The sequence below is a fragment of the Tyto alba genome, unplaced genomic scaffold, assembly GCF_018691265.1.
Source record: "Tyto alba isolate M040663 unplaced genomic scaffold, T.alba_DEE_v4.0 Super-Scaffold_26, whole genome shotgun sequence".
In the NCBI taxonomy this organism is placed as follows: Eukaryota; Metazoa; Chordata; class Aves; order Strigiformes; family Tytonidae; genus Tyto; species Tyto alba.
This window is the reverse complement of record NW_024881300.1, coordinates 187,268-209,112: the sequence shown is the minus strand read 5'-3', so window position 1 is coordinate 209,112 and position 21,845 is coordinate 187,268. Positions and strand designations below refer to the sequence as shown.

Here is a 21,845-nt window from a genome sequence, read left to right as displayed (position 1 = left end):
TAGAGTCAACAAACACTGGCAATCACTGACTGCATTTGCCATGGCAGACACTGGGCATCCTCATAAGTGGGGTCTGGCAGCCTGCCCAAGTTTTAGGGGGTCTGGGAATGCCAATATTTTAATCAGAGCACTTTTTACATGCCTAAAGGGGGTTTATCCTAGAAAAGTCAACCATTGGCGCAAAGAAAACTTACTTCAAACCTAGCAAAGCTCTCCACTGGCAATAAGAAGAGAAATTAAATTTAGATTCTCATTAATCTCTGTCTCCTACCTGAAAGAAAAATTTGATGTAGAGCAAGATACGCCAAACACAGTTTAAAAGGTCAGAGTGCTGTCTGCAGTAGGATTTTAAAGAAGAGAAAGGCAGATGTGAACAAACACAAAACAGTACATCAATAAAAGTTTCCTTTTCATTCTCTTGTCTTTATGACCAAAATAATCTTAATCAGGAAGATTAACCATTACTATGCCGAGTGATAATGATTGGTGATATGGGTAGCTGCACATTTCCACTGCTTAACCAAACAGTAAAATGCATCTACATTTAACACACTCCAAATAGGCTCAATGAAGGCTTATGCTACTGAAATGCATATATGAAATAAACAGAGATAATGAATACAGAGGCGTTTTGCCAGCACGAATCACAGAACACACTATAATGCTGTGAACACTCTTACTCAGTTGCAAGCACTCTTTCTACTGCAGCCCCCTGTCAGCTGAGTGACAGCAACAGTGAGTCTCAGAAGTAAGCAAACAAAACTCCTCTTTAAAATAAAGAGCTTACATTTCTCTTTCAAATACGAGGTTCAGAGAGCACAATGAAAAAAAAGGTCAACAGCTTTCCTTCACTGCAATATTCTGCCTGAGCAGCACACTGTCGTGGTTTGAGCCTGGTCGGCGGCCAAACACCACGCAGCCGCTCTCTCCCCTTCTCTTCTGGCAATAAGAAGGGACAGCGAGCCAGGCTTGGGGCTCGAGATAGGACTGGCATGGGGAAAAATCACCCTTTATGGAGCTTCGAGAAGCTTCTTCCAGGGGGCCACCCTATAGCCCCCTCCCCTGCTACCAAAAAACCCCACCACTCACTCAAACCCAGGACACACACAGAAAAAATTAAAAGTATACTGGACAAGTATGCCATTATTTCATTCTGAGACCCCTTCTGCAGACTTACATACCTAGAGAATCTGACTCATTTCAAAAGTTATCCTATCATTTAGGTATCATTACCCACTAGTATTAGAAATTGCTTCAAACTGACATTTACTTCAAACTTTTCCTCTTGGTTTGTGAACAAAATAGCTGACTTCCTGACAGTAGCTCCAAAATACCACAATGCCTTTAGAATGAACAATTAGCACCAGACATTTAGCAAGAATTAATTAAAATCAAGCCAAATCAAATGATTAGTGTACATATTAGATGTCTGGCAAAAATAAGATTAAGTTTGGTGGGAAAGAAATTTTTAGCTCTCTAGGCTGCCTCTGCTTAGATATCAACCTTCTAGGCCAGACGGCTGCTCTTACAAATAGCTGTCAACTGAGACAAGAAAATGTCTGTGGATGAATCATTTCACGACAGGGCTGGATTCCCAGCAACGGACGCACCACGGTTTTGGCCTCAGCGCCTTGAATGACCGCTGAGACCAGCTTGGTGCCACTGAAGAATTTCACCGTTACCACAGAACCAGCCTGCAGAAAAATTCATCCCTAAACTCCTAGAAGTATTTGTGCACCGCAACTCACAGCTCACTTGCAAGGAGCTCTTTTAAACTATTAGAAACCAGAGAGAAAGAAACTTTCCCAAGACCACTCGCAAGTTAAATGCAACCATGCCTGCTGAGGCAAGGGTGGTTGGGCAGGCATGCACTTTGTAACACTCCATTTCTCTTAGAGATTATACGGAGTCCAATCAATTACTTTTAAGATACCTCTCTATTATTTCAATAATCATTTATTTCCTTCTTGCACATCATATCCTGAAAGTATTCCAGATTATTTTAGATAGCATCACTGAAATGCAACTAGTTCTTGGTGAAAGGGCAGCAGCCACTAGACAGGAGTACTGCAGGGCAGCTGGGAAAGAGAGAACGAAATTTTGGTCAGGAAAAGCAGTGGGAAAGCTTCTCTCCCCTACCCTCCCCCAAAAGACATGGTACCTTCAGTGCACAGAAAACAAACCACTCACCTTTTCAAGTCTCACCTTAAAAGTCCCATGAAAACAGCATTTTATCTACTTAAAAATAACAAAGGGACGATTAGTTCCAAGTTCTTAGGTTCAGCTACTGTTCAGCAGCTTTAATCTCACCCAACTCAATACAACTGTGCCTCAACCCTGAATCCCAATTGCCTTCTACTGCCACAAGTTTTCTTGTAACAAGTCTAAGATGCTGAAGACCGAATTAAACTTCATCAGTCAAACACTGCTTAGTGCCTGTCATGTTTCAATTACCATAAACCAGTGGTCTGAAATACCCTGTCTCACATTTTTAACTCATTTTATGTTACACATTTATCATCAGTTAGGCCCGCACAGGCATCTGAATTTACTGGAGAACACGGATACGCCTTATGTGTATGCAGCAACGATCTTCACATACCTAAGAGCCGGAATTAAATACGCTGCTGTGAACACAGACTATATAAAAAGATGTTTTTTACTTCTAGATGTAACTGCCTATAGCTGACGCATTCCAATTTCAGTTCTCCTCACACCGCTCGCTTACGTATCACAGTTACTTAATAGCTGGTGCTAAAACACCCGTACAGATAGAGCTGTTCAGAGCACCACCACTATTTCGGCTAAAAGGGACGAGGGGATGTTGATTAGACTGCCTCCCACCAGCGCACGGGTCTTCCAGCAAACCTTCCCCTTTTATTTACAGCCACGAAGCCACAGTATCTCTGCTCTCATGAGCGGAACCACACACGTGTGCACCACACACACAGTTACTCAATTCTACTCAGCAGTGCATCATACGGGGTACTGAAACAACTCGGGAGCAGTGCAAAGACTAGCTTTCCCAAAACATTATCCTAGAAATGAAATGGGACGGCAGAATAAAAGTTTCATCTAACCAACGCACTCAGGGGTTGAAGGCTGAGACCCAAAAGACACTTTCCAGAAAGGAACGTTACCGTACTCATGCAGCGTCTGTGTTCTTACCTCACCTGTGCCTACCAGTAACTGCCTCTCGGGCTTTCTGACCAGCAAAAACTCTCCCTTTTTTGGCTAGCCTCAGCTGTATGGTGCTGCAGACATTTCACTCTTCCCGTTATGCGCTGCAGCTTTTCAGTCCACAAACATTTTAATGCAAGAAGTTTTTAAGAACAGCCAAACCTCTTCAAGACTTTTCCTTCCTGACAAGAACATGCCCATGGTTTAGACCAATGAGCTTTGATAACACCACACACTTTTCCCCCTTTATTCTTTGGTGAACTTAAACCTACCCACAACGGCGTGTCCGTCTCTTCAGCGAGCATGGAATCACAACGTTCCCACCTGCCCGATGGAAAACCTGGCACAGCCCTGGCAGGTACGTATTCAATGCAGCCAGTGGAGGCAGGCGGCAGGCACAGACAGGCAAAGCCAGACTTCTGCTAATAAACGTGGGTTTTTTCCTTTTACAAAGGCACTTCATTAAATACAGGCCACTCCTGCGGGAGCCCGGCAGCCGCACCGCTGCTCTTCCTTCCCCCAAAAGTTGCCCCTTGGACGCGGGCGCACGGCCCTGCACTGGCACCTCCGGGGGAGCCCGGCACCTCTCCCATTTTGGGGGAACACAGGGCACCTCTCCCCTTTTGGGGGGACACGGGGCACCTCTCCCCTTTTGGGGGGGGATGAACACAGGGGCACCTCTCCCATTTCTAGGGTGTGGGGGGGGGGACAACACGGGGACACCTCTCCTATTTTGGGGGGGGATGAACACGTGGGCACCTCTCCCATTCTGGTGGGGGGATGAACACGGCACCTCCTCTCCCGTTTTGGCGGGGGGGATGAACACAGCACCTCCTCTCCCGTTTGGGGAGGCGGATGAACACAGCACCTCCTCTCCATTTGGGGGGAGGGATGAACACAGCACCTCCTCTTGTTTTGGGGGGGGATAAACACAGCACCTCCTCTCCCGTTTTGGGGGGGATGAACACAGCACCTCCTCTCCCATTTGGGGGGGGGGGGATGAACACGGCACCTCCTCTCCCGTTTTGGGGGGGGGATAAACACAGCACCTCCTCTCCCGTTTTGGGGGGGGGATGAACACAGCACCTCCTCTCCCGTTTGGGGGGGGGGATGAACACAGCACCTCCCCTCCCGTTTTGGGGGGGGGATGAACACGGCACCTCCCCTCCCGTTTGGGGGGGGGGATGCACACAGCACCTCCTCTCCCGTTTGGGGGGGGGGATGAACACGGCACCCCCCCTCCCGTTCCGGGGGGCAGCCCCCCGCCGCCGGGCCGTTCCGCCAGCGCTGCCCACCCAGCCCCGGGCCATCCCTCCCGAGGCCGGGGCAGCGCCCGGGCCCAGCCGGCCGGACCGGCTCCGGAGCAGCCGCAGAGGCCGCGCCGCACACTCCGTGCGCCCCAGCGCCCCGCCCGCCGCGGCGGCGGCTCCAGGCTCCGGGCCCGGCCCCGCTCGCCGCCGCCTCCCCTGCGGAGCCCCGGGGGTCTCCCCCCGCGCCGCCGGGCTGCCGGCCCGCCTTCTGCCCCGGCCACGCCGAGCGGCGCGGAGGCGGCGGGCAGAGGCGAAGCCCCTCCGGCAGCCGCCGCCGCCTCGTCCCTCGCGCGCTCCCAGACCTTCCCCTCGGGCCTCCCCGCGCTTTCCCCGGCGCTTCCCGCCGCGGCGGGCAGCCGCCCACACGCACTCACCGGCCCCGGCCCCGGCCCCGGCCCCCGCCGCTCCCCCCGCGCCGGGCCGGCCTCCCCCGGAGCGGCCGGGGCGCCCCCCCCGCCCCCCCCGGCCCGGGGTCGGGGCTGCTGCGGCACCGAAGGGAAGAGCTGGGAGCCGGGCGGGGTTCGTGCTGTGAATCAGTGCACAGGCACCTCCTTGGGGCAGGGGGAGCACTGCGAGTACTGGATGATTTTGTGCCGCTGTCAGAGCGAAAGGAGAATTTTCCTGTTGCGGGGCTGAAGTGGCATCTGCTGTGCGGTTGCCTGTGGCTTCCACGGCAGCAGAGAGACTCCTGAGAGCTCTTTCCAGTCCCTTTACCCTGAGTGTGGGCATTAACGTTTTCACTAACCGTCTCCAATCACGGGGGGGTTCCTCAGACAGTGGGGTGACGAGGTGGAGGGTCAGATCTACGCGTGGGGCAGGGGCTGCGTTACCCCCCCGCCTCCCGCTGCAGGAATGCCCGCTGGCAGGGGCGCTGTGAAACAATCCTCAACCCTTTTGTCGTGGTTTGGGCCTGGTTGGCAGCCAACCCCAACGCAGCAGCTCTCTCTCCCTTCCCCTCCGGCAATGAGAAGGGACAGAGAGCCAGGCTTGGGGTTCGAGATAGGACTGGGATGGGGAAAAATTCCCCTTTATGATCACGAGCAAAAGGCAGACTCGTTAGGGGAAGAAAAAAAAGAACATACATTTATTACAGACACTAACAACACATAACAGAGTAGGTACAGTGAGAAGCATCTGCCACATCTTGAGAACACCTTCCCCCCCACCCCTCCCTTCTTCCCGGGCTCAGCTCTGCTCCCGATATCTCTACCTCCTCCCCCAGTGGCGCAGGGGCAGGGAATGGGGGGTGCAGTCAGCGCTGCCACTTCCTTCATCTTCGGTGAGGGGAGTGTCCTGAACTTGTTCCTCCTGCTCCATCGTGGTCCCCCTCTCACAGCAGACAGTCTTCCACAAACTTTCTCCAACATGAGTCCCTCCCATGGGCCGCAGCGTTCCCCACACTGCTCCGTCATGGGTCACTAACTTCTCCGACTGGATTCCCTCCCACGGCTGCAGCCCTTCCCGAGCTGCTCCGGCGTGGGACTCCCCCGCATGCTGCAATCCTCCCAGCGCTGAATTACAGCAGTGGGGCTGCCTTTTCCCATGAGACCCCGGCCTTCTCCGAGCACAGAGCCTTGATCATTTAAGCAGGAGCAACAGGCCATAAATCAGTGTCTGCTCCACCGTAGATCTCCATGGTTGGCAGGGGGGGCCGCCCTGCCGTCTCACCACAGGATACAGGGGGGTCTCTGCTCCGGCACACCTCCCCCCTCCTTTCTTCCTCCGTTCCTCCACTGACCTTGGTGTTCACGCAGCTGCAGCAACTCCTCCTCACAAGTCCGACTGCCCGTCACCACGTCCCTTCTTAAATACGTTATCGCAGAGGTGCAGCTGATGGGCTCAATTTCCCAAACAGAAGTGGAACTGGCTTGGAGCTGAGGGAGCTTCGAGAAGCTTCTCAAAGGGGGCCGCCCCTATAGCCCCCTCCCCTGCCACCAAAAAACTCCACCACTCACTCAATCCAGGACACCTTTAATGACTGAAGAAGGAAAGAGAGAGATGGGAGAGGGCTGGGGCTGGAACAGGCGGGTGCGGGTCGCATGTCCCACGGGTTGTGCCCCACAGCTTCTGTGCCCAGCTGTCAGAAGCGGCCGGGGGGGTGTGGGGCACTCTGCCCCGTGGGGTCCCTCAGGGCTCTGGCTCGCTTGGTGGGCACGCTGCTGCCGTCGGATGCTCTGCGCTTGCTGCTGCCCACCGCTGCGCTGTCCCTGTGCGGCAAGTGGGTCCAACCCCCCCGGGGCTGCCTCCGCAGCGCCTCCCCCACCAGTGGGGCCCTGAGGGGCGGATGACACTGGGGGGCAGCCGGGGGGCTGGCCGGGGGGCTCAGCAGCGGGATGCGCAGGGGGCTCAGCAGGGCACTCTCCAGAAGACCCTGCGGGGGATCCTTCCAGGGACTCTCCGCAGGACGGGCCTCTGAAGTCTCCTCGGAAGTCTCCAGGGAGCTCTCCTCCTCAGCAGCCTCCGAGGGGCTCGGGGGCAGCCGGGTGGGGAGGTCTGCTGCCACCCCCACCCTGCTGCCCCTTGGGGTCCTGCGAGGGGGAGGCTGCCACCCCCCAGAAGGGGTCGGCGTCCCCCAGCATGGCCGCTGCCAGGCCGACCTTGGGGCCGTTGTCCTGCACCCCATCCTCCAAGAAGTCGGGGACTTCGCCGACGGAGGCGGTGCTGGCGAGGCCGTGGGGGACATCGGGGAAGGTGTTCTCGCCGGCCACCATCTCCACTGTCGCCGCCTGCTCCTTGCAGCCGCCCTCTGCCCTGTGCTCCGAGAGGTGGGGGAGCTCGTTGAGGGAGGTGGTCAGGTTGGGGACACTGGGGACAGTGTCCTCACCATCCCCAGCCCCGCCACCACCGCTCGCTCCTTGGGGCAGCTGCCCCCTCCCACATACTCGGAGAGGTGGGGAAGCTCATCAAGGGACATCGACAGTCAAGCGGGGGACATTGGTGGTCAAGCGGTTGTCCAGTGCTGTCCCCTGGCTGTGCCACCACCGCTTGGTCCCAGGGGCCGTTGCCATCCACCATGTACATGGAGAGGTCCGGGAGCTCATTGAGGAAGGCGGAGCTGGCCAGGCTGTAGGGGAAATCAAGGACATCGGGGGACGGTGTCCTCGCTGTCCCTCAGCCCCGCCACCACCCGTTGCTCCTTGGGGCAGCCGCCTGCCCCCACGTACTCGGAGAGGTCGGGGAGCTCACTGAGGAAGGCAGCCAAGCCAGGGTCATCGGGGCCGGTGTCCTCGCTGCCCCCCAGCCTCCGCCACCGCTGTCTGCTCCTTGGGGCAGCTGCCCTCTGCCACATGGTCCGAGAGGTCGGGCAGCTCTCGGAGGAAGGCGGCCAAGCTGGGGCTGTCGGGCCATCGGGGACAGTGTCCTCACTGTCCTCGGTGTGGAGCCAGGCGGTGGTGTCCTCTGCCTGCTCAGGAACGGCCTCAGCGAAGGCGGCTGGCCCCTGCTCGGGCAGGTCTGTGTGCTTCCCGGGGGGTGCTGGAGTGGTCACCACTGCTGAAAAAGCAAGCAAAGACAACCAGCCCCTGGTGATGCAAGCTCTCCTCGGCTTGGCCGCCCACCTGCGGCTCTGCCACCCCCTAAACTCACCCTTGGGCTGTGTGGTGGTTCCGCTGGTCGGCAGAGCAAGGGCGGGGGGGTGGGGGGTGACAGCAGGGACGCTGTCCTCAGTGGCCACCACATCCTTGTTGGAGGCCTCTGATGGCTTCTGGGCGCTGCCAGGGAGGGTGTGGGGCACAGGGGGGCCCTGCACCCAATGCTGAGTTGTGGGGTGGCAGGGTGTCGGGGGCCGGGGTGGCAGGGACGTGCCACAGGCAGGAGCCCGTGGGGTACAGGGGCCCCCCCTGGAGCACAGCCCCTGGCCCCAGCCCCATCGGCTGGTGGGGCAACAGCATCCCCAGCACCAGCTGCTGTTCCCAGCTGTAGGCAGGGGGGACAGGGAGCAGCCACAGGGGAGAACTGCACCCCAGGGGGGATCTGCACCCCAGGGGGGAGCTGCACCCCGGGGGGGAGCTGCACCACGGGGGGAAGTGGCACCCCAAGGGGGAGCTGCACCCCGGGGGGGAGCTGCACCACGGAGGGGAGCTGTACAATGGTGGGGAGCTGCACGCCAGGGGGGAGCTGCACCCCGGGGGGAAGCAGCACCCCGGGGGGGAGCTGCCCCAGGGCCCCCATGGGCCCTGGCACCCCCCTGCCAGACGCTGGCCTGTGGCAGCTGGGAGGTGACGGGGTGGAGCTGGGCGGGCTGGGAGGACACCGGCAGCCCTGGGACGGAGAGCAGCGTGCCGGCAGGGACCGGTGGCGGCATGGCCGGAACACTGAAGCTCTGCAACCCTGTCTGCCGGGGGGGTTGGAACGTGCCCCATTATGGCATCACCTCCTAACGACATCACACACGCAGGGGCCGGGACCGGGACCAGCTGTGAGCCCCTCCACGGGCAATGGGGTCCTGGTCCCCCCGGCCCCCTCGCTCCATGGCCGCCCTCAGCCTTCGCTCAGCCACAGCCCAGGTGACACCCACCCTGTGCCTGCACCCTGCTGGGGGCTGCTCTGGGCAAAACCAGCCCTGGGATGCCCCCGCAGCTCATTAATATTATTTAGCCTGGATAGGGAGCTCCCCGGGGGGAGGCCCCAGCTGCCCTTGCAGCAGCCCACGCAGGAGGAAGCTGAGGCCCAGGCTCGCTCATGCCAGTGAGGAGGCCACAAATCCTCTGTCACTGCCGTGCCTGCGGCCAGTTTGGAGGGGGGGAAGGTGCTGCCTGGGGCCGAGGAGAGGGGACCCCCAGGGGGGACGGGGGGCCCCGTCCTGACTCCTCACTGGCTTCACTCCCGGGCAAGTGCTTCTCCTCTGCGCCAGGACGGAGAGCACAGCGGGGGCTGGAGAGCGTCCCCAGGAGCTGCATGGGCTCGGGGGGCATCCCTGAAGTGGGGTCTGTGGGAGCTGTTCGTGTTACATTGTGAAATTTTAGTCTATGTTTTTGAACAACTGAAGACATAACAGGCACTGGTTCGAGGGTCTTTCTGAGAATGTTTTACTAGTGTAGGCTTAACTGCTGCCTGTGGCATGATAGAATTCAATAGACCGGAAAAGGAAAAAGACAGGAGTTCCCCATTCCTTGTGGAAAGCCTGCACTTCAGTATTAGTTCTCAATAAACCCTGCAGTCCATTACTGACCTGCGGCCTGGGGACTTCATTCCTGCGAGCTGCTCCCACAGGTGGCTGGGAGGGAGGAGTGTGGTCGCAGTGGAGAAGAAAACCACAGGACTGTGCTCTGAATCCATGTTTTCATCATCATTAAAAATTGGGTTTGGTCTGACAACAGGGAGAATAGTATTAAAATCTCACCCTTCCCAAACTAATTTGGATACTATGTCCTGTGGTTTCAGATAATACAAGTAACCAGTTTTCTCAGTTTTTATCGTCCACTTTGTCATGGTAAAAACTTTTGTTTCACTAATTTGAGCAGTTTGTTTTTTTCTAGACAAAGTAGTGGGTTACATTTACGGCTGATGGTTCAGATTGGTGTTTTTCTCTGGGTTTTGTGGGGTGTGGTGAGTTTGGCATTTTTCAGCTCCTTGACAGGAGGGGCAGAGTTCATGTTTCAGGGCTCATATGCCCGTGCTCCATTTTGACAGACAACTATACTTTGTTCGCAAAAGCATAACCATGTGCATTTATACGCGATTAGACATTAACTGATTACTTTGCAAACTACACTGAAAAGAAGCTTCCTGTAGTGATGCTTCCCTCTCAGATAAGCATAACTTTTTAAAAATTCCCTGTTAGCCGAAAACTGACAGCTTCCCCCTTCAACTTTTAAGCACTTGTGAGCATCTGACAAGGGTCCCTCTCTGAGATATTCTGGAGCAGTAAGTTGATCTCAAGTGGGTTTGGTTGTTTTGTTTCCTTCTCATTAACCACACAGGCACTCTTAAGCTGTCATAGGTTTGGATTTTGTTTTGAACAAATACCATTCACACTAGGTTGGAAATGCCTTTTTCAGTGGCACTCGGAGGATATAGTTCAGACTTTCAGGATACAGTAGAGGTTAACTATTGCAATATTTTGATGGTAGAACTTGAATATGTGCTTGATTTTTTGCGAACAGATTGATGAGTCTTCTGCATCAATTTCTCTGGCGCAGCTTATTAAGGTATATTCTTGTCAAATACTTAAAAAATAACAAGTGTTTGCTTTGTATTTTTAAATCTTATACTGTGATCTGTAGCTGGATAACTGTTGTAATGTGAACAAAACTTAATTTTTAATAATTTACAGTACTTGTTTTAACTTTAAAATGTGTGCATATTTTGTTACTGTCTTGTAAAGATTAGTTCCCAGTTTGGGAAGATAGAAGGGGAGTAACTTCTCAGCCACAACGTACTGTTGCAGTATTACCTTCAGAACACAACACTTCAGAAGCTGTTTTGCTGTTTCTCAGATTTTTCCTTAATTTTGCACTGGAAACTAACAGAATTTTCACAGAATAATTTAATTTGCTGTAAGTTGTGAACAGCCAAAAGAGAAGCGTTCCTGTACCATGCACAACTGCATGGCTATTTTCTAATTTCTAGTCACTGTATAGATCCATTTGTGGAACGCTGCACAGTTTCATGTAGACAGTGGACAACACAATCTGATTTGTTTGAATGCAGGCTGTGGAAATTGTGTAAATGTACCTAATTGTTTGTAGGAACATACCACGTGTACGTGTGGCATATTAGCAGATGTGACTTTCCGAAGCTGTTGTAAAGCCATGTTTTGCTATGGAACTGCTTGCATTATTTGCTCAACGCTGTGTAACTTTGTCTGGGAAAGCACTAGTGATTGCACTGTGTGAAAAGGAGGAGTGCTAGCCAGGGAAAATACTAGTCTTTAAAGTGACAAGGATTAGAGAAGGTAGGGCCCAGTGCAGAGGAGCTAGTTCTTTCTTCTGAAAATAAAGGCTGGAGTTCATTACCAAGAAAGAGAAATCTCCTCTCCCTCCCAATGCAGAATTAAATTGTGTATATTTGGGAAGACAAAAAACAAACAAACAAACAAACAAACAAACACACCCAATTAGTTTGGAAGGTAGCCACCAAAAGAAATTGGTCTCCATTAGTGCTGTCCCTAAACGTACCCTTGGTTCTGTAAACTCATGTGAAGTTTTACTCTAAAATGTGAAATGCTGTCAAAGTGGTGTACGCATTGAAGCTTTCGAGAAAATTTAAGTGTTTCAGAAAAATGCAGGAACATGGCATAAAGCAGCTCAAAACTGTTACTTATTCTAACCTCTTCAGTGCAGGACTGGTTTAGCAGTGGAGGCAACGTGTTGCAAAAAAGTTTTCTGCATTATTATTACTATGTATGAAATGCTTTATTTGAATTTTGGTCTATTCCTAGTAATGCTTAGTCATTTTGGGACGTGTTTTGTAAATGGTTTGGGTTCAAACAAATCAGTCGAGTATCTGTAAAGTTTTCTGTAAATGTTAATGAAAGTTATTTCATGGATGTCAACCTGGATTATGTTACAGATGAGAAAAAACTGTGTCTATGAAACGGCCATTTAATGAACCGTTGAAACTAGCTGGTTACTTTTGTGGATGAATGCATATAAAAACAGACACACCAGTGGTTGATCTGAGTGACAGGTTCCTGAAGGTCCAAATCATTTACAGTCGCTCCCTTAGGCCCTGCTTGTGTCTGCACTAGTGTGTAATAAAAACATTTGAACAAACACTACTGAAAAAATAATCAGCTGGCTTCAACAATGTGACGATCTCGTTCTGTGTAAGGTTTCTGTTACAATTTGCATGTTAAAAAGACACAGTCAACTGGAGAAGAACTGCAGGTTGTGCTGACTGTAGTTAAATCCCTTCATATGAAGAAGTTAGTAGGCAGGGGACGTGCCGTTTGGCTGCCGACAGCACGTGACGGTCAAATTTCTACCAAAAAGAATTTTTCCTGAGGCATTATAAGAAGCTTGATTCCTTTTAAAGCTTCTGTGTCTGAAGCCAAATTTCAGCAAGCAACATCTTCCCCAACTCTTAAGTTGTGTGTCCCTTTAATGCTGGAAAATGTAAATAATGATACTTGCATAGAACTCTCTCAACTAAATGTACAGTGAAGACCTTCCCCTTCAAATAGTCTGGAGCTTGAGAATCAGTTTAAAACTACTGGATAATAATTTTTTTTCTACACATAACTTCAATCCACTTGGAAGAAAATTGGACTGCTTACGCAAGACTTTATGTAAGGTACAAACAGAGCCTAAGGTTTTGAGTGCCCAAGAATGCTCTTTTCAAGTAGGTTAAGAGGCACATAAACACCCCGTCATGGCAGTAAGGACTCCCCAGAACACCTTCAGGAGAACTATATTTTATATAAGCAGCTGTTTTCATGCAACCTCAGCTAGGGCTGGTGCTGCTCTTACAGGATTAGCTGAGTGGTGTTGTCTTCAGCTGTGCGGGCTTAGATGTGTTCCTAATGTGTGTGTCAAATAACTGCCTGTTAAACAGACATGCCAATCTGGCTGAAGCCAACGCTTCCGAAGAAGACAAGATAAAAGCTGTGATGATACAGTCTTGCCGACAGTATGATCCAATCAAGTAAGTGTTGACAATGTAAAATCTGTTCTCTAAAGGCTATGGAAAAATTGTAGAGATGTTTGTTTGAACAAGAGTGACACATGCATACCTTTTTCTTTTTTTTCCCCAAAAAATTTTAGTTACATGAAGAAATCCTTGGGTCTACCTCACCATCATATACTTGTTTTCGTTGCGGAAATCCTGGCCACTATATAAAGAACTGCCCAACAAATGGGGTAAGATTGTGGGGGACTTCTGGTGTTACTTTGTTTTTAATTGTTGTGCCTTGGCAGTTATGTGACAAATACATGAATATTCATCTTGAGAATTGTTCCTCTTGGGGTGAAATACAGAGGTTATATAGGCAATGGTGCAAAGCCCTTCAAAATCCAAGGGAAAGATGGAATTCTCAACATGAAATTTTCTTTTTTTCTACGTCATAGACATTACATGTGCCCACAGATCTTCCGCTGTGAACTTGAATGCATATCTTTATATATTTCAATATTGCTGGAATTTTTCTGTTAGAAAGTTCAAAACACTGCTCAAGCCTTTGGAGCATCCTGGCTATATTCATCAAGCAACCCTTAGGCTAAGTTAAAGGGGAGGATTAGAGGCTTTTGCTGCTCAAAATAATCAATGAAATGTCATTGTAAGTGTGGGTCTTAAGATGAGATATGTCCAGTATCTCTTTTCTTATCAGGACAAAAAATTTGAGTCTGTTCCCAGAATTAAAAAGAGCACAGGAATTCCAAGGAGTTTCATGGTGGAGGTGAAAGATCCCAATACGAAGGGTGCTATGCTGACCAAGACAGGAAAATATGTGATACCAACTATTAATGCGTAAGTATGGAATTACTGGGACTGACCAAAAAGTGAACGAGAGAAGCCGTGTGTAAATGCCTGAGTGACAGTGCAACCAAGTTGGCCATCGTCTGTAATTACGGGGGAGGAAGCACTGTCATCGGATCTTAACCTTGAATCTGTGACACTTTCTAATATTAAAACAGGGCGCTCCTGCTGTTTGTGTCCCTGGAAATTGGTTAAGCTGCTGGTATGCTCAGAACCTGTACTTCTACAAAGCATTTCAGTAGTGTTTACAGTGGAGTCGTTCCCTTTGAAAGCTCCTTTTGCTTCTGGTTTACGTTTCAAAAGCTTTTTGAAAAATTTACCATAGAGCTGTTGGACTGAGATGTCCTTCCCCTCTGGCTTTTACCAAAGCCCACGTGTGAAACAGACTGACAATTTCCTGTTGCTATAAATGAAGAGAATACTCCTGTGTGCTGACAAGAGTGGCTGTTTTAAAATGCACTTGGAAGCACTTCTGATTTTCTGTCATGGATCTCCTTTCATAGAAGCTGTGACACATGACTTCCATTTATAAAACATAATTACTCAGAGACTAACTTTACCCCGAGCCTGCAATTTACATTCACCCTCTGGCAAAGGAGAGGTGGGATTCATGTCACCTGATTTCTAGCTGTCAAAAATGATTTTTCCAGTCTGAGCTAATTTCTTAGATGATCCAACAAATGGGAAAGTTCTGCAGAAGGAAGGTTGTTCCCCCCCTCCCTCTTCCAGTGTTGTGACTCTAGAAGAGTAGTTTAAACTAAATGCCTGTGGTTGTGAAGGCTAATGTGGAGTGAGAATTCCATCGATCATCCTCCTTTCATAAAAGCCAAAGCTTGGAGAAGTTTTCCTTTATCCATCTTTAACTTTTTTCTTTTTCCTTCCCCACCCACCCTCCAGGGAAGCTTATGCTAGAGGAAAGAAGGAGAAGCCTCCCTTCTTACCAGAGGAGCCATCCTCTTCCTCCTCAGACGGTGATCCTCTTCCAGAGGAGTTGATATGTCTCATTTGTAGAGATATCTTGACTGACGCCGCTGTTATTCCCTGCTGTGGAAACAGTTATTGTGATGAATGTAAGTGTTCCTCCCATGTTTGTTAGCTCAAAGCACCACATCTGATCTTCTGAAAGCAGAAAAAGGAGATAACAAAATTAACTTTGCTAACAGCTCTATTTAATACGTAACTATACCCTGAATTGGGGAAGGACCCTGCTCATAGAAATGAAGACAAAAAAGAAGCAGAAAGCTTTCTTTTTTATGCATCTAGTTCAACCCTCTTTACTTGCAGAGGACAAGTATGAGAGGAGTGCTTTGTGCAGGTGATTACAGTATTGGATATCAAATGCATTTAGCTTGTCCACAGCCTTTTCTCTCATGCAAAACTCTATGGCCACCTCGGGTGACTTCCTGTGATCTGCAACAAATGGCTAGTTAAGCATGTGATCCACATTCTCCTCCATGGGAGAGCTGGTTAAAGCCTTCAGGACTTGAACATACTAATGACTGAGATGCACTTTACTCATTAACCCTGAGGTTGGTGACTTCGCACTGTACTAGATAGTGGAAAAAAGACTAGTCAGAACATCAAGACACAGCCTACTCTATATCTTCAAATATTACAAGAGTGAGCTGTCAAAACTGCATAGTGTTTTGCTGCGCACTATCAATTTTTTACACTACTGAACATTTATAGATTCAGGCTCTCAATTCAAGACCATATTCACCATCAATCATTTCTGTGTTTTATAATCGATTAGAACCAACAAAATTTCCTTAGTTTGCCCATGAACTATTCTGATGATTCTAATTATTCACAGGTATTAGAACAGCATTACTGGAATCTGAGGAACATACATGCCCAACATGTCACCAGACAGATGTTTCTCCTGATTCTTTAATTGCCAACAAGTGCCTACGCCAGGTAACAGGAAGATTTTTACATCAATTGTTTGTAAGAAAAGTCTGTTTGTAAAAATCTGAAAGGGAAGAAGATACTAATTTACATCTCCTTAAGCAAGGTTGACTTAATAAAACTAGATTTATTTCTCAAGTACATTATCTGTTGTTACAGAAGCATACAACTCTTTAGAGACAATCTGGCAAATTCAGGTCACATTTTTGTTTAACATGATTGCCTCAGTTTGGTGTTAACACTGAAGTACTTTAAATACAGATACTCTGAGTTACCAGTCATTAGTATCAGTGTTTAATGTGATGTGTTCATACAGCACAGAACGCTTTGGGCTGGAAGAGACCTTTAAAGATCATCCAGTCCCAACCCCTTCCACCAGCCCTGTCCAACCTGGCCTTGAACCCTTCCAGGGAGGGGGCAGCCACAGCTCCTCTGGGCACCCTGGGCCAGCGCCTCCCCCCCGCACAGGGAAGAGTTTCTGCCTTATGTCTAATCTGACTATATCTGTATGTTGGCTTATTTTAGGATTGATAGTATTTATGGGAACACAGGAGTCATTTTACTCTGTGGAGGCTTTTGTCTGTATATCTCCTGGAGGTTCCTAATACCATCTTGTAAATGTTTTTCTGCCTTCAGGCTGTGAACAACTTCAAAAATGGAACTGGCTACACAAAAAGGCTCCGTAAGCAGATTCAGCAGCAACAGCAGCAGCAGCCGCCACCACCTCCACCGCGCTCATGGCTCCAACACCTCCTGCTGCTCTGGTGACGGCCTCTGAACTTGCTAAATCTTCCTCTGACAATCAGCACTTTGTTGGAAGAGAACATAAGTTTTCTTTCAACATATGCGTTGATTCTCATTCTTTGGTGGAGCTTATTTTCCAACTGTTTGCATTTATTCACCAGGGCTATCAGGTTCCTGTTCTCAAGCAGCCAGCATTACCAAGTCTTCTGGGCCCCCAAGGACAATCAATACCCACAGCTGGTAAGTAACTGCAACTTTAGAATTTCTTCTAAAAAATTGTCTTCAGATAAAGTGAATGGGATTTTTTTCTTTTTCCTCTCCCCACGCCAAAAGTTCATCCAATGAGAGCCGGTGGAATTCGCTCAGCAGGTGCCAGTCCAAGCTGGGAAATGTAAGTATTCTACAGAAATGAAACATATTATACATATTGTAACCTGTTAAACGAGGCGGTAACGCGTAAGTTATAAAACAGCTGCATTATCATGAAATAAGTATGCACAGATAGTTGTGGAGAATACAAATGGCAATTAATTTTTAAATGGCTTCATTTGGCCTAACAAAGGGGTTCTGTGCTTGCATTAAGGTTATTTAAAACAAAACTCCAGTGCGTGACTCAGAGAAGACTCTGAAAAATTAACTCTTTTTGAGGAAACCATAATTACATATCAAAATTAAATAAAATTAAAAGATCGGATGGAAAGCCAGCCTTTTGATTGCTGGCTGAATAGGGCTGAAGAAATTGATTTCCCAATAGAAATCAGCCCCCAATACATTTTTTTAGCAATCTAGTTAATATTGACAGAGCAAATTATTGGAGGAGGCAAGTGCTGTTATTTTATGACAATTTTGACTGTCTTCAGTTTAGTCATCTCAAATAGCCAAACTGTTTCACCTGGAGAGAGAGGATTCTGTTTATCCATTATTGCAATGCCAAGTTATTCCTTCCTTTTGGTATGTATTTGTTGTAGAGAGATTGTAAGGGTGCACTGTGTTTATAAAATTGTAAAGATCAGTCAGAACAAAAACCAGGATCCATCCCACAGATTGTCTAAGACCTCAAATTCAGTAAGAAAGAAAATAAAAAGTCAGGGACAAGAACAGGCCAAATACATCATCACGAGTCAACAACACAGGGAACGTGTGGAAGAGGTTAGAAGTCTGAGAGCAGATGAGTTAATCCCTGTGCAGTACGGTGAAGATCAGAAGTGTGAAGTATTAAGTGTATCAAGGAGTGGCAGAGGAGCAGTGGGCACTTGGCTCGTGGGAGATGGGAGTCTCTTTTAAGCACAGGCAGACTCCATCCACAGTTGCAAAGCTGAGTATACGGAGAGAAGACTGAGGGAGCTGCTGGGGCTGAGGGCGTGGAAGGAAGTATGAGGATTGAGAAGTGAGTGTAGTCTCAAATGAACGGAAAGCAGGGAGGGAAAGTGCTCAAGGTGAGAACAAGAAGTGCTTGCCACCGTGCTCCTGCTTCGTTCCTTCACTCTTTCAAATCAGAGCAGAGTGTAACAAACAGTGATACGTGTTTCGGGGTTTCTTTAGAAGTCCAGACTGAGGACGCCACACAGGGAACATAGCCAAAGGACTCAGACCCCAACAGTACCAGCACCAACACCGGTCTTTGTGCCTGTGCCTACACCTCCCTTGCACCCTCCACCACCCCACTGCACCTCCTCTCCCACCGCGGGTACCACCACCACCACCATTTCCTCCTCATTACACACCTGGTCAGCCCCCACCTGCTGAGTGCACTGTCCCCCCTCCAGGATATCCCCCAGCCCCTGTAAACATGTCATCAGCTTGGGTGCCAACAGCAGCACCAGCGGCTCGTTCAAATCCCACCCCAACGACACGAGCACCTCCTTTACAGAATCACAGAATCACTGAGATTGGAAAAGGCCTTTAAGATCATCAAGTCCAACCGTTAGCCCAACACTGCCAAGCCCACCACTAAACCACATCCCCAAGCACCACATCTACACGTCTCTTAAATATCTCCAGGGATGGTGACTCCACCACTCCCCTGGGCAGCCTGCTCCTAATGCTCAACAACCCTTTCGTTGAAGAAATTTTTCTTAATATCAATCCAAATCTCCCCTGGAGCAACTTGAGGCCATTTCCTCTTGTCCTATCCCTTGTTAACTGGGAAAAGACACTGACACTCATCTCGCTGCAACCTCCTTTCAGGTAGTTGTAGAGGGTGAGGAGGTCTCCCCTCGGCCTCCTTTCCTCCAGGCTAAACAACCCCCAGTTCCCTCAGCCACTCCTCACAAGACTTGTTCTCTAGAGCCTTCACATCTTCATTGCCCTTCTCTGGACACGCTCCAGCACCTCGATGTCTTTCTGGCAGTGAGGGGCCCAAAGCTGAACCCAGTATTGGAGGTGCAGCCTCAACGGGGCCGAGTGCAGGGGGACGGTCACTGCCCTGGTCCTGCTGGGATTTCTGACACCAGTCAGGCTGCTCTCAGCCTCCCTTCCCTAGGGAGGAGTTTTCCAGAGAACAACAGAGACTTAAAGTGGAGTAGGCATTTGGCTCAATAAAGTTCTGCTGGTTTTCGTGTTTATATTTTGATAGCGTATCGCACTGCAGTTACACTGCGTCTGACATGAGCAAAAATGGCATCGTGTTCCTTCCAATATACTTTCTCGTTGCAGATGGCAAATGTACAAAACTAAAACAAGACAAATGTAATTCTAAAACTTTCCCTAAGCCTTGTAGGAATTCTAAACTGCTTTTGCTTACATAGGATGTCCACCTTTTGCATTTGCATGCAGTATGCATTTTCTCATATTGGCCATGTTTTGTTTCTTGGTGTCTTTTGGTAAAAAAAGGTCAAATTAGAATTGGAATAAAGGTGAAACTTCTTTTAACAGGGAAAAGCAAAAGTCCAAACTCAATGAGTTTACAAATCATTCTGCCAAGGAACTGATGGAATATAAAAAGATTCAGAAGGAGCATAGGCGTTCATTTTCCAGGTAACTGCCTTCCCTGTCTGCAATGGAGCAGCAGATTGGCTAGAAGAATCAGGAGGAGATTCCACTCCACCTCTCTCTCGTTAGGTGGACTGGATGATTCAAGGGATTAGCAGTGATAGGGGTTCCATACGTAGGTTAGTAGCTCCAATATGGTAGAGATTACAGTTGACCGACAGCGATAATTTGGCAGCAATTCTTCCAGAGCAGGTGTGTCTTTCGGTAAAGCTTCTCTGCAGTGACGTCCTTCACCTCCTGACAGCCGTGAGGAGGCCAGAAACTGAATAGGTGCAGCTGCTGGATTTTGTGTGTCTCCCTGCTCTGATTGTAACCATTACCACAAAGCACTTCGGAGGAGATATGGGAGAGAAATTGTCTTCATTTCCACTTTTGTTTATCTCATGTGGATACATGGAGAGATTTTAACCTGGACTGCCAGCTGGTGGCTTTCACTAGTAATTTGTTGACACTTTAATTTTTTTCTTAGGAACTGAAAGGTCAGACTGGTTTGTAGAGAAATCTTAAATTGGTAGAGGACTTTGAGAGGAGGCATGATGCTCATGAACATATGTGGAATAATGTGAAATGGCTCTTTAAAAAATAACAAAACTTGTGAAGAAGAAACTCAGGGTAGCTGATGTTTTTTATCCCCAGAATTCACTTAGGCAGGAGTCTGAATAGCTCTCTCTTAGTACTGCTGTCAGTATCTTTCCTTGAATAATGGCCTAATGGCATATTACTAGACGCTGAGTTTAACAGCTTTTGGATATGCCTTTTCCTGAAATGCGGGCACTATCCTTGGTTAGAGCTAGAGCTACGTGCAAAAATTTGCTAGGGCATCTGTCTAGAAGTCCTGTATGTAAGATTGCAGCACAAGTACTTTGCATCCTGTACAAGTTGCCAAATAAATAAGTAGGGAAGTTAAACAGACTAAGCTGGCACTGTAAAATGGAGCTTTACTGTCTTCAGGTGAAATTGTGTTTTCTTGATATTTGATACTGTGCTGTAGCCATTAAAACTTGCTCTTTCTGCATCTTACTCTAACAAAAATGATTTGCACCGCAGGTGGTTGCGGAGTAGTGAAAATGTACACGTAGCAGTAGAAGCCAGTAACACCCCCTTAAATCAATCAATAGCTCTGGTAGTTCATGTGATAGAAGTAAGTGGAAATAGATGTACCCTTCCTGTTTATTTTCACACTAACAAAGCAGCAGTTCTGTCTTGCAAGTGGAAACCTTTGCGTGTTGCCAAATTCTTCCGTGTGAAGTAGCATTATGTCAGCATCTGAAAGAAGCTTTGACATGAGCATATGGAGAGGGAAAAAAGCCAAACCAAATTTGGGAGGGAAAAATCTGGGGAGAGTTACTCTTTTGAGTTAATTTCATTTATTTTTACTGTGTTGTGTTTTCCTTAAGGTCCAAGTTTCCCTGCAGTGCTTCATCTTACAGTAGAAGTTTGTATAGCTACTCCGAGGCAAGATCGGGTTCTTCCCGCACTCGCTCCTACTCTCGATCATTTCGTCGTTCCCGTTCTCGTTCCTACTCGCGATCGCCACCGTACCCAGGAAGAGGCAAAGGGAGGAGGCACAACCATCGTTCTAGGTCAAGGCCACGTGGTTATGACCAAGGGTCAAGGTAAAAATAAAAAGAGGCGATAGTTATGAAAGGCATAAACCTAAGAAAATTGGCGTCTTTGGTGAAGAAAGAGCAGAAGGTGGCTGACAAACTCAGGATACAGCAAGTATATTCCTTCTCCATGTTTTAAGGTTTCTCAATCTTTGTAATGAGTCTTGAAAGGCCTCTATGGTTTTTTTCCTCCTTCAGCTCCAAAGTAAGCTTTTTATGACTTCATCATAACATTGCTGCCACACAGCTTTGAAGGACGAAGGATTAAGGGTGAACAGTGAACGAGTATTTTTTCAGGAGTGGGGTGGTGGGTGGGCGTTGAAGGGAAGAGCTTCTTCTTGATTCTCTAGCAGTCTTGGTGGACACTAGCAGGAGAAAGCATTTAATTGACTTCTTTATGGATTATTATCCAAGCTGACATAAAACCTAACTTGTAGGAAATCATACACATGCTGCACCCACAAGCCCCTTTGCACTAAACTCCAGAGGAGAAAGGAGTCCCTGCTTCAACAGCCGTACAGCTCAGGCAGGTGCTACCAGGGGTCCTCCTGCCCCTCCTTCAAGAGGAGCAGCCCCCCACGGCTTCCACTGGCGCAGGTGTCCATGTGGATGCTCCAAAGCAGGCCTTGGTTCTGCTGTGCAAAAAGGACCAGGCTAAACAAGTTGAGTTCCCTGAGTTTGTCTTTAA

General features: G+C 48.9%; 1 protein-coding gene and 1 pseudogene across 1 annotated transcript; both read left to right on the top strand.

The window, feature by feature from the left end:
* The first annotated feature begins 10,570 nt into the window (after positions 1 to 10,570).
* LOC122153869 lies at positions 10,571 to 16,458 on the top strand (annotated as a pseudogene).
* Positions 16,459 to 16,552: 94 nt separating this feature from the next.
* On the top strand, positions 16,553 to 21,438 carry LOC122153868 (arginine/serine-rich protein 1-like). The gene is made up of 4 exons (XM_042797318.1): positions 16,553 to 16,799; positions 16,893 to 16,950; positions 20,948 to 21,166; positions 21,405 to 21,438. Exons 1-4 carry the CDS (start codon positions 16,553 to 16,555, stop codon positions 21,436 to 21,438), a joined length of 558 nt encoding a protein of 185 aa, XP_042653252.1.
* The last annotated feature ends 407 nt before the right edge of the window (positions 21,439 to 21,845 follow it).